Source organism: Cibotium barometz, chromosome 6 (genome assembly GCF_041138505.1).
Source record: "Cibotium barometz isolate CiBa-2024 chromosome 6, ASM4113850v1, whole genome shotgun sequence".
Taxonomy (NCBI): Eukaryota; Viridiplantae; Streptophyta; class Polypodiopsida; order Cyatheales; family Cibotiaceae; genus Cibotium; species Cibotium barometz.
This window is the reverse complement of record NC_141051.1, coordinates 15,809,373-15,821,952: the sequence shown is the minus strand read 5'-3', so window position 1 is coordinate 15,821,952 and position 12,580 is coordinate 15,809,373. Positions and strand designations below refer to the sequence as shown.

At 45.2% G+C, this 12,580-nt stretch overlaps 1 protein-coding gene across 2 annotated transcripts in view; it reads left to right on the top strand.

Annotated features, from left to right (window-relative positions):
• The window catches only part of LOC147637447 (histone acetyltransferase TAP1-like), a 77,396-nt gene that overhangs the window by 52,063 nt on the left and 12,753 nt on the right, over nt 1–12,580 (top strand). For both annotated transcript variants that reach the window (XM_086799235.1, XM_086799236.1), the window contains exons 4-5: nt 6,349–6,406; nt 7,036–7,222. In XM_086799235.1, the coding sequence (XP_086655361.1) occupies nt 6,349–6,406; nt 7,036–7,222 (245 nt within the window). The remainder of the gene's footprint in view (nt 1–6,348; nt 6,407–7,035; nt 7,223–12,580) is intronic.

Sequence of the window (12,580 nt, the reverse complement as noted above, 5' to 3'; positions counted from 1 at the left end):
AATAGATCCTTCCATTAGTTTTAGAAAAACCAGCCAGAAGGCTGAAGTACATGCTCAGAATCTCCAAAAGAGGAAGAACACTGGTGAGGGTAGGTAGTCCTCTCCATGGCTGGCCTCTCTCGGAGGGAACTGCCTCATGGCACGGGGGTGGGGGGGGGGGGTGGTGGTTCTCTTGCCATATGGATGGGGACAATGATGTTTGTGGTCCAAGAGGGGGGAATGCCTTCACACAAAACCCTATTGAAGATTTGCCAAAGGACACGGGTTGGGGGGGGTGGGGAGGGGAGGGGAGAGGCTTGAGAGGGGCGTTGCTAGGAGAGATCCATTGGAGAGGAAGGTTGCTGGGAGAGGCTCACCGGGGGCTTGGAGGGGTCTACTGGCCTCACTGGGCACTAAGAGTCGGGGGAGGGATCTTGACGGGGAATTTGTCGCCAAACCGGAGGGGTCAGAGGGGCTCGCTTTGTGATTGGAGGGGGGCCCGTCGCCAACGGGTGGGTGCTGTGATCAATGCTCAAAACGGTTCTTTGACAGAACCGAATCCTCCTGTGCTCTGCCAGCCTGGCGTGCATGGCGACAATGCTCAACCTTGGTGGTTGGTTGACGGCCAGGGCGTGGGCCAACCGTCTGCCACTCTCCGGCAGTTGTGTTGTCTGTGACCGGGACCTGGTGCTCTGCTGCGTGAGAACTTGCCTCTGTCTCTACCCCCTGGTGAGGATCTGAATGGGAAATTGGGGGGGGGGGTGGAGAGGGGGGGAACACTTGGGGTGCTCTCCTGGACTGACGCCGAAGGCAAGCTCTGGCTAGATGGACCATTTGCTTGCAAATGAAACATTGGCCTGGAAGGCCTGAATACTCCACTCGTTGAAGGATGGGGTCTCCCCGGACGCATGGGATAGATATAACATGACGCATTGAATCCGGCGAGGCAACACAGATGCGAAGGGATGGAATCCCGGTGGCTTGGGCGAGGGCCGAGGCAGCAGTGGGGGGGATTCCATCACTCCTCCGATGGCACCACCAATCACCGGGAAAAGAGGAAGGTATTTCTTCCTAAGGCTTGGGAAGCAAACTGTCACTGGGAAGCTCAACATGTCAGCCAAAGGGTTAGACATAGGGTCGAAACCGAAATGATCAACATTGGACCATGTGTCACATTTTTCAAGTTGAGGGATGCACCTCTCTTAACATTAGTCCATTTAAATATAGCTTTCTTCTTTGCCAAGTCATGCAAGGGAGAAGAAATCCATGCGAAGTGCGGAATAAACTTGTGGTAGTAAGAGCATAGCCCAAGAAAACTATGGATCTCATGTACCGATCTCAATTCAGGCCAATTCTGAAATGCGTCAATCTTTGTGGGATCCATCCATACTCCATCTTTGGATACAACATGTCCACGATGTGTATCTCTGACAAGAAGAACTCACTCTTCTTTGCATTTATAAAGAGTTTATGCTTACGGAGTTTTTTAAAACAATGGCCAAATGAGCTCTATGCTCTTCTTTGGTCTTTAAGAAGACTAGGATTCATCAAAGAAGACAATCGTAAATTTTTTGTACCACGGAAAATGCGAACTATCGTTCTTTCTTATATATTGAATGTAGCCGGAGCATTTGTAAGACCAAAAGACATAACAAGATACTCATAATGTTGTCCATCCTCGGGTACCTCACGCACTTGATGGTACCCATTCTTGAGGTCAATTCGGCTAAAATATGCCGATCCATCCAATTTATCAAGGATATCGTCTATGTGTGGAATTGGAACTTGATGGTAAGCTTGTTCAAGTCTTTGTAATTCATACACATACGAAAAGATCCATCTTTCTTTTGAACCAAGAGAACGGGTGAACAATATGGCTAAGAGCTCGGTTGAACCAAACCCTTCTCAAGAAGCTTATTTGTGTGCTTGATGATCTTCTCTCTTTGGGATGATGCACTCACAAGATAGATTGGCCTATTAGACGGTAAGCTGCCTGGCACAAGATCAATGCGATGAGCTTCCGGACGTACGGGTGGCAACTCATTTGGTAACTCTTCAGTAAAACAATTAAAATTTCAGCCTATCATTACTAAGAGTGTTTACATGTACATTAGTTTCTTCAACATGATCCCGTACAAAGATCAAGTACACAGAAGCACTCTTTTCATTACTTTTTTAATTTGTATATGAGATACAATAGGGATAGTATCACCCTCTTCGCTAGCATTAATCACATGCTCTCAGCCTTTATGCATGAGACTGCTTGGACTTCCTATGGATAGCAATTAGGGCTCACAAAATGCACAGTTCACATCACTAACCCAAAAACTTGCACTTTCTGGTAATGTTATGTCACCATACCGTCCAAGTGCAGTGGGTGCACATGATAGTGAAGACCCCATCTGAAATTTTGATTTTCACACAGCATGCCAGCTGCTTCACTTTTGGCCTTGAGATGTCATTTGAGACAAGCCCTTCTTGCTACCCAGGGAGAACTTGGTAGGCAGAAAATCATGTGGAACAATTCCATCCAGGATGAGCATGGACTGTGTTTGGGGGCTGGTGGTTTTTGATGGTCTAGTTGGGATAAAGGTTCAGCCTGGTTCAGTACCTGGATGGCTTTCAAGGGCATTCAAGAGCCTCATAGAGAGTGGCCCATTGCAGGTCTCTTAGGGGCATTGTCATGTCACCATACCGTCCAAGTACAGTGGGTGCACGTGAATGTGAAGACCCTATCTGATTTTTTTTCCCACGCATAGGAATATTGTAATTGATTCAGCCATTTCTTTGATCATTCGAGGATCGTATGGTTCAGAATTTTTTTGAGGACGGGCTTATCTCTGTAGATCTTGATTTGTGTATGTTGGTCTGGCTTGTGAAGGCTGATTGCAAGGTTTTCTATGGGGACACCCTCAGGTTATGCTATCTTTATTAACAGGCTTTGTTTTGACTATGCCTCTACATTTGGTTCTGGAGTCACGGGCTCCTATCACTCAGTTTGGACATGGATTGGGAGGTCTTAGGACCTTTGCTGCATAATAGCTTTGGAAAGCTCCTTGCATAGAGGACATTTTTCGTATGCAGTCTTTTTCAGTTCTGATCAAATACCACCTCACCCCTTACGCTCCATTTGGGATAGAATACAGGATCCTCCAAGACTGGTGAGACTAGATGTGAAGTACTCAGAGAGGTAGCTACCCCCTTCCTGCCAATAAGTGTGCAATGTGCATGGCTTAGTTTGGAATCACAATGTTCCTAATGCAAGAAAACACAAAGCTTAGTGTAACACCATTCACACTCACACAAAGAGGAACTTTCACAAGATTAATGCATATCTTGCATAAGAGATGAGGAGAACAAAACTTTTGATTACTGCTGAACATCTTACAACAGATGGCACCTTCCTTTAGGCATGTGCTCTTGAGACAGGAGCTAAGATGGCGTACAGAAAATATGAGGGAGGCTTGATACTGCTTCAGGAAAGAGATCTCTCAAAGACTTGATGGAAGACTGAGGGAATACAATGCCCTTATCTAGACCCCGTGGGTGGCCTTGTTGGCAAGTTGGTTACGCTCCAGAGCGCAAAGTTGGCCCGTAGGAGTAACCCCGATAACCAATATTCCTCATAAAATGCCCATGCGTTAGGCAGGCTTTTAAAACCTATCCAAGGCTCTCTAAACCCTGAATGCCCCCCACAACTGACAGTGTTTGGGGTTGGAACCCCAAGTTTTGAATATGTCCCCAGAGTGTCCAACAACATGTGCTGTATCCGGTGCCTCCTCAAAGCGATCATGACCATTTTGGCCACCCATGGGGGCATTGGATGTGAAAACTGTTAGAATTTCTGCATCTCAGTGTAATTGGGCAGTGCCTATTTTATGGGCTTTTATCTATTTTTCACATGATTTATGGGTCTTGGGCCAATCGGCCAGCTGTATCATGCAGTCGTCCAGCTTCTTGCCTCCCTATATAAAGGGCCTCTCTCATCACTTGTTCATCCATCCAATCCCTTGCACATGGCTCAACATGTCTGCTGACTATTGCCATTGTAAAGCTGTTTGCTATTATAAAAGGTGATCTTGTCCACAAGCTCTCTCTACTCTCTCTCTTGTTCAGTTTATGCTTCCACCTGAGCATTCTCCAACGTGGTATCACCCGCTTAGCATAGTTGCATTCTGTACCCGTACTCATCCGATGTGTATCTTCAGTACTTTCCGTACCACTCCATAAGAAGCCCGAGCATCCTTCGAACTCTTGGAGGTAGACTCAGGATCAAGAGGATTAATTCCTTGCGGAATTACAAGACTCGGAGAATCGCAATTCGAAGGCGCATTCAACGCTTGTGCGGACCATCACACAGGAGGTCGCACCGGCCGCACAAACTCTCACCAGTGCTCTCAAGTATGGTCTAGATTGGAGGATCTCTTTGCTCGAGATTCGTCAATGAGCGCAGTTACTTTGCAAGGGCAACTCTACGGTTTGTTATTTCTTGCAAGCAGTTCTATGCAGTCGTTCCTCATGAAGGATAAGGTTATCCATGACCAGTTACTGGCAATGGGTGCTGCTTTGTCCTCTACTCAGCTAGCTGCACTTATCCTCACCAAGCTTCCCTCGGAGTATGATGTGGTTTCTCGAGCTTTGAGGTGCGAGGTCACAACCACTAAGTTGGATTTTGATGATCTTAGCTCCCTACTCTTGGAGGAAGAGTCCGTCCTAGTCTCACATGGTAAGATGAAGGTGTCTCTCAAAAGTTCTGATGAGGCACTTTCCATAGTTCAAAAGAAAGGTCAAAGTCACTATTTCTCTTGTGGGAAGAGAGGACATTTGTCCAAGAATTGTTTGTCCAAGAAGAAGGACAAGACCAAGGGCCAGTCTTCATCTCAGAAAAAAGGCAAAGACATGACAAACGACAGTGATATAGATTCCTCTAGTAACACATCTAGGGCTCCCAGGGTGCTTTCGGCTCGGGAGGACCAAGATGGTGTACTTCTCTAGTAGTTCTCCCCATGTGCTTCCAGCCAGAGGAGGCTCATGGGCGGGAGAGGGGGTTGATTGCAGCTCCACTTACTGGTGCATGGGAACCGTGATTTGGAGTTCCAAGCATTAGACATCTGGTAAGACATGGTTATCTTTGGTGTAGCAGAAATTATGAATTGGATCTCCGAGTTCATTGTTCGAGGCTTCTGGGACGTGATGTGTTTTCCATCCACTGTTGGGGATTATGGGCGTGGTGTGTCCAACAACTCATTATCTATTCTTGGAGTTCACTGCACACTTGTGTGGGAATTCGTAGCCAAGCAAAGTTCCTTGCTGTTCGTGGTGTCATTTTGTTTCGAGGAAACAAGTTGGCCGGTGCTCTCTCCGAGGTGATTCCAGTATTCGTGGTGCTGGAGGGTCCATGGTTGCATCTTCATCAACTTATCTTCTTCAGACTCTTGCACACTATGAGCTGCAGAGGGGGTGTTAGAATTTGTGCATTTCAGCGTATTTGGGCAATGTCTATTTTATGGGCTTTTATCTATTTTTCACATGATTTATGGGTCTTGGGCAAGTCGGCCAGCTTTTGGCCTCCCTATATAAAGGGCCTCTCTCATCACTTATTCATCCATCCAATCCCTTGCACATTGTTCAACACTTTTGTTGGCTGTTGCCATTGTAAAGCTGTTTGCTATTATAAAAGGTGATCTTGTCCACAAGCTCTCTCTACTTTCTCTCTTGTTCAGTTCATGCTTCCGCCTGCTCCTTCTCCAACAAAAATCTGGTTGTTGGGCCCTTGGACTGCTCAAACATGGCCACTCCTTATAAAAGTACAATGAGCTGGAACCGGAGTACAACAGATAATGAGTGTGCAGCATTGATTTCCAGTACCTGATTGGCTCTGCCATCAGTTTTTTGTATCCTCCTCTACAATGGACTATGGCCTTGTATGCTATGTTCTACCTAATAGAAGTCTCCTTTTTTTAAAAGAAAAGGAGGCACTAACCTAGTGATTGGTGTCTGAACCAATGATCTTGTAGCTTGCTTGGCTTAGTCATGTGTAAGGTTAAAGTAGCCCCATCCAAGGAGTCTGATGTTGGTGGTCATTTCTGAACAATGAAGTGAAAAACATGCATGACTGTGAAGGAAAATTTCAACCATGAATAAATTTGCACTTCAAATCACTTTTAATATCTAGAAACACGCCACATGAACAGCCCACTCTGGCTATAGTTCTAATTTTCCAAAAAATGGAATGGAGAAAAAAATACAAAATCACAATTAAGGAACAGTGACAAGGACATGGAAACAATGAAAGCTAAGGCTTTCCAAATGCTTCTTGTTGTACTGGACTGAATCTTTTGGCTAAGGATTGTAAGGTTGAACTTATAGGTTCGCGGAGACGGGCCTCTCAAGTGGTGGTACACTTTTGGGACTCCTTAAGATCAGGGTCTGTAAGCTCTCATCAACTTCTTCTTATCTTTTGTTGAATTGTAACATGATGATCCTTATCTTGACATTCAAATGACATCGTCTTCTAGTTTATAAAAGGCTGTAGAGAAGGACTTTCACATGGTACAATAGTATCCAGTATGTTGAATGGAATGGGTCTTCATTTTCTTCGTTCCCTACTCTCCATTGTCCATCCCCATCCCTCTCACCCCCCCTCACCATCACCATCACCATCACCCTTTCCCCTTCCCCTTCCCCTTCCCCTTCTCCTTCCGCTACCGCTTCCACTTCCCCAGCCCCATACCATTCCCATTCCCATTCCCCTCCCCATCCTGATTCTCTCCTCCTCCCCATTGCCCATTGCCCATTGCCCATTCCGTATCCCCTTCTCTGTTTTCCATCCTCATCCTCATCTTCTCCCCATTGCCCATTCCCTGTTCCCTTCGCTCTTCCCCATTCAAATGCAAAACGGTTGCAGAATGTGCACTTTTGTGATTGCAAAGACCAGGAACATGTGAGCAGAATTGATTTTGAGTGCTGTTGGAAGCTGTATGCACGTGATGTTTAAAAGTTTGTTTTATTGTGACATGTATTGTAACGGAGAGATTGCTATAAAGATTTGTGCAGCTTCCTCAAGCAGCCCCCCGCTGCAGTTGCAGAGCCAATTGATGAAGAGATAGCTGTTGAGGTGCCATTTGATGATGAAAATGTTGTAATTATCGAGAAGGTTCAGCCAGATGGCATAAGTGAGAAGATAATCTTCTCATCTGGTGAAGCTGTGGATGTTCATGAACTTGAGGTCCTTTGCTTGAAGGTAATATACAATCAACACTCTTCTTGAATTTGCAGGCTAGTCTTTTTTTCTGTTCCCCATCAAAAGGTTTTTATTAGGTATGTTAGAAACAACAAGAGCCAAGGGACAAGCAATGAATACGCTACGATTAGCATGAACAAGCCATATAGGTGGCTGAACTCGCTAAAATAAGCTAGAGGAAGACTCAGAAGAGAATAAATCTTTCCATTTATCAAGGAAGCTTTTGGCAATTGTAGATCTGAAGGAGCCCTGTATCTTTGACCAAAGTGCCATTAGTGTATGCACTGTATCGATTGCAAGAAAGGTCTAAGAAGTAGGATCTGAGTTTTTCGGATGGCCTTTGTGTGCATGTGGCTCCCCAAATGTGTCAAGCTGTGATGCTGGCCACTGTCTCCCAACTAGGATCAGTATAAACAAAGACATGGCCTGAAAACAGAAATTGCCACTGCAGCCATATGGCAAAATTCAATAATATGACCATGAATCTTGAGAGCTAGAGAAGAGTCAGAGCTCTCATAAAAAAACCTACAGTCTAGACTAATGCAGCCATGCAACAGATCCCCAAGTGATAAAGTGGGACATTCTACCAAGCAAGAAAGAAATGTTGTCCGCAGCAGAACAATATAGCAGTGTGGCAGGTAGGGCTTGCTTCAAAGACCCGTCTCCACTGGTTCATTTCAATTCCTCCCATCTTTGCATTTTCTATGTCACTTGAAAGCTCTCCCAACGAGGCATTCTAGAGGGTCTCCACTATCTAGTCCAAATATGAAACCTCGTGGTATTTCGTATTGTATACTAAAAGAACTCATGTTGGTGAGTGTATTCACTGCTAATCTCTACTCATTTTCTCAGATCCCATTGTAGAGGTCTGATGGTATGAAGAATGACAGGGTAAGACCATAAGATCTTGGGCGCTTGGCCTTATTCAGGGCAAACAAGGCACTCCATAGCTTTGTGCTCGTGAATTGTGCATCAAGAGTCAGCCTCATTTGAAGAGTCAGCAACAAAGGAAGAGATTCCCATACTAAGACACATGCCTAGTGCGTTTTCAAAGATCCTGGTGTTGCTGAGAGCAAAGAGGAGTAATACTCTGTAGTGATCTGCATAACCCTCTGTGGATCAGAATGGGAGTCCCACTACAATCCCGAACTTGTTCAACACTATCTCTATCATGTTGAGAACCAGTAGTAGTAGAAAAAGTGTGTTGAATCTACCTCTCATGTGAGTCCATAATGCCTCCTGTGCATTATTGAAACCTCAGCTCTCTTATCAAGCAAACCTTGAAGCTAAGCCCTAGCTGCTTCAGCACGCTCCAGGGCCCATGAATCTGAGGGTCTATTCTGCCATTCCCTTTGGAGTGCAGCTAAATGATTGATCCAATGTGCATAGTGCCAGCTCTGTTCAGATCTCAATCCTCAACATAAAATCTATCCAACCGTGTATAGATGGGGCCTGATTGTCTCCGATTTGACAATGAGAATAGGAGAAAAGAGTCTGTGACAAAGGCATCATCATGCCAAAAATCCACCCTTTGAAGTAAAAGTAAAAGATTCGCTTGAGAGGGTACATAGCTCCTTCTATGACCCCCCTTTTTGTCTGCCGATGGCTTCTCCACCATTGCAAAATCGCCACCAAGTTTCCAAGAGTCCACCTGGGGGGATCTAGCTATGTACTACCTCCCTAAAGGAAATACATTCATCCCTATGATTAGGTGCATAAACATTGAGAAAAACAATTTTGCGACCATCAAATGATAACGTAATTGATTGTGCTGTGGATAGGATAATGATACCATGGCCAATCACAAGAGGAAGAAAGGAAGCGGAAACATAATTGCAGGTACCTCCTCTAGTACCAAGAGCAACAGACGAGAAGGTGTGGTGTGAAAGCAATTTGCTTGATTTGCTGCATTATCTGTCATCTAGCTTATGTTTTTGAAGGAAGATAATATCCATAGGGCCACTAGTGATCATGAATGAAGCTGAGAAAGTACCAATTGTTTGCAGCAGTGCTTTTGAGGTCTGGACTGTTCCAACTGACAATGCTCATATGCGAGAAGAGGAGTGGAACTGTTTACCTGACCTGGTGGTGGATGCCTCAACACCTGGTCATGCAATGTAAGGAACTCAATGAAGAACTTGGACATGCCCAGCTGAAGGTGACCTGTTGTCAGACTACACTGTGCCTGGGGATTATCCCTTTGCCAATTTTGATGGAACCTCGTCACGGAAATTCTCATCTAAATCTGTGATGGGAGAGAATGAATTTCTCTATAGAATTTTAACCCGTGGAGAATAAAGTGAAGCTTGAGCCAAGGGAGGGTGAGTCACCAACTTAGATGAAGAGTCTTTGTCCTGGGATTCAAAGGATCTGCTCTACTAGGAGTCTGACAGTGACTTGCTCCATTAAGAACAAAGGAGATTCGTGCTCCAGTAGGAGCCAATGAAGGTCATGCTCCATTAGGAGTCAATGAAGGTCTCACTCTGATAGGAGCCAATGAAGGTCCTCAGGTGGGAGATCCTGGTGGTCTTGGTCTGTCAGAAGGTGCGTGGTGGGCATCAATGGAGGAAGGCTGTGGAAGGACCGGATGTGATTCACCTGTGGTCTTGCCATCCCTAAAAATAACCTATCTATGCTTGCCTTTGGGAGGGCAAGGAGCACCCTGACTATTAGCTTAGGTGGGATGCTTTTTTCTTTTGGGACACTCTCTGGCAGAGTGCCCATATAGTTTACAAATGCTGCATGATTCGGTCTCCCTGCAATCCTATGTCTGTATACTGAGCCATGCAGATGCTGGAGCATAAAATCATCTTCCTTAACATGAGGCACCCCATTTGCTCTAATGTCCTGGACTGCTGAAGATGGCATGCTTGGTAATGGAAGAAACTCAATGATCATGCCAAATGCTTACTCCAATGGTTGAAATTAGCTGGTGGTGAACCTGAGATAAACAAGAGAAGTAAAGAAAGACACAAACATTTTGTATGTTCCTCCATAAGGTCAAATCCCAAGGAGATTGGACCCAAAAGGATCTTTGAACTGAGAGGAAGCGAATTTGCCAATTAACACAGCTGATGTGCTCTCAACTGAATCGAAGACAACCTGAAAAAATCCCTTTCCCAAAAGTCAGATGTTTGAAATGTGAGCAGAGGGGTCAGGAGGGAGCCCACAAAAATCCAATCTCTATCTAGTTTGAGAGCTCAGGGCTACCGTAGTGCTTTTCCAAATTTTTTTACACTCATGTGTGTTGACTGCTTGGAAAGGATAGAGCCCTAGAGTCAAGAAGTGCACAAGGTTGGTTTTTGATCACTAGTTCTAGCTACCCATCATGGTTGTAGAAGCACTGACGGCGGCGTTTTCCTGCCTGGAGGAGCGGTTAGCTACCTGCATCGATGAGCAGTTTGTTGTTCATATGGATGAGCAGCTTGCTGCATTGACTACTCGTCTTGACAACATATCCATGGCACCTTCTGTTTCCGACTTGGCTCGCGCTTCTCAGCAAGGGACGAACAATTCCGAGGATGACGGGGCGCAAGTGTCACGCCTGAGGGTGGAGTTGTCTGGCTTCCTTAATGCACACATAGAGCAACTGGACAAGCCTCTCTCTTGGTCCAACAGCCGTCACTCACTTGGAGGTGGGCATGGACCTGCCAATGTGTAGGGGATGTGCATTGATCTTTCCTTAGGAGGCGGTGCCTCTCATGGGGTCGAAATGAAAGTCGTCATCTATCACTATAAAGAAAATATTATGGTGACTATGAGGGTGACTATGATTATCGATGGAAGGCCAACTTAAACCTCCCACTGAGTCCTCCTTCACTGTATCTAGCAATGCAAAATTTGGTTGGATTGGTTCCAGAGGGAGAGGCTTCAGAATTGGCTCTTTTTGCGGCTTCATGGATTGTCATGGCTATGGCCTTTGGTACGCTCTGAGGTTCCCTTATTGGTTCTATGATTGACTTTGGAATAGGGTATGGGATATGCTCAGGCGGGGTCACTGGCTCTCACTCAACCACTTGCTCAAGTACTGGCTCTAGTTCATCTTGCACCTTCCTTACAAGTGCTTGGGCTTGTTTCATTTACTCCACCAACAATATGGCGTTGGGGTACTCTTTGAGTTTCTTTGGAAGGTTTGCGTAGTCAATGGGTTTCTTTTCTTTGGGAAGAGCTGGTTTGGGTAGAAGATAGCCCGTTGTCTCCACTAGGGAGACAGCTTCGGAGCTATTGTTTGAACCACTTTCAATGGTAATGACGTTGTCGTCTTGGACAACTTTTCATGCGTTGCCTTTGCGTGATCTTCGAGGTTTTCTTGTTTTGGACCTCTGATTTCGATCCTTTTGCCTTTTTAGGGGCTACTGGAGCCTTTGGGGCTTGCGCCTCAGGCTCTTGGGTTGCTGGCTTTGAGGTTGAAGCATGAGCTTTGTGCTTCTTCGTTGCTGCCTTGGATGATTCCTTGGCTACTATCCTCCACCATGGATTTGAACAAGGAGGCATAATCAATGGATGGAGGTTGTTTTGGATATCCATATGAATTGTACTCCTTACTCTCCTATTTTGGACTCCCAAAGTCCGCTAGCTAAGTCACCAAGTATAGTTGTATGGGTGCAGTTTTGGGAGGAACTAGTTGGGGTGATAATACTCGAGGTGGATATGGCATTGGTGGCGGTTTGGACACACCTCTCGGCATAGGGTTTTGATAAATAGCCATTGGATTATGCATGGGTTGAGGAGCATTTGGTATGGGTAGTAGGCTAGTGGTTGCGTTGGTGCGGGCAGCATAGGTTGTGGTGCTAGGTTTTCTTGGTACCAACAGCAGGTTGTATCTGAAGGCGTCTTATATAGATCTTACAAATTAGTAGTGCTATGTGTGAACATGGGCTTACCAGGGGCACTTTTTCCCATTGGGTTTTTCCCCGTGGACATCTAGTGTGAAAGGATACTACACTTTATATCTTGTACTTGCACTTCATTTTCCCATCACTTAATATACATGCAAGTACTTCAAGTACTTCTCCCACTCCTGCTCCCAGTCGTGTTGCTTTTTGCGAGTGTGTGTGTGCTTCATTGCTATCCAAACCCTTACTCTAGCATCCAAGATGGCCAACATTTAGTATCAGAGCCATAGTCACAAGAAACGTTTCGAGGTTTTTGGGGTTTTGTTTTGAAAGGTTTCGTCCCTCGGCTCAGAAACCGTGAGGTTTCGAAAAATCAATAATTTCATAAAGCATAAATACCTAAAGAACTTATAGTAACCATCTAAAAACATAGTGTAATGATAAAAAAATGATCTCTTCTCACACATCTCGAGGAACCATCCTTATTTTGGTGAGACATTATGGCAATCTTGCTTGATTAGAT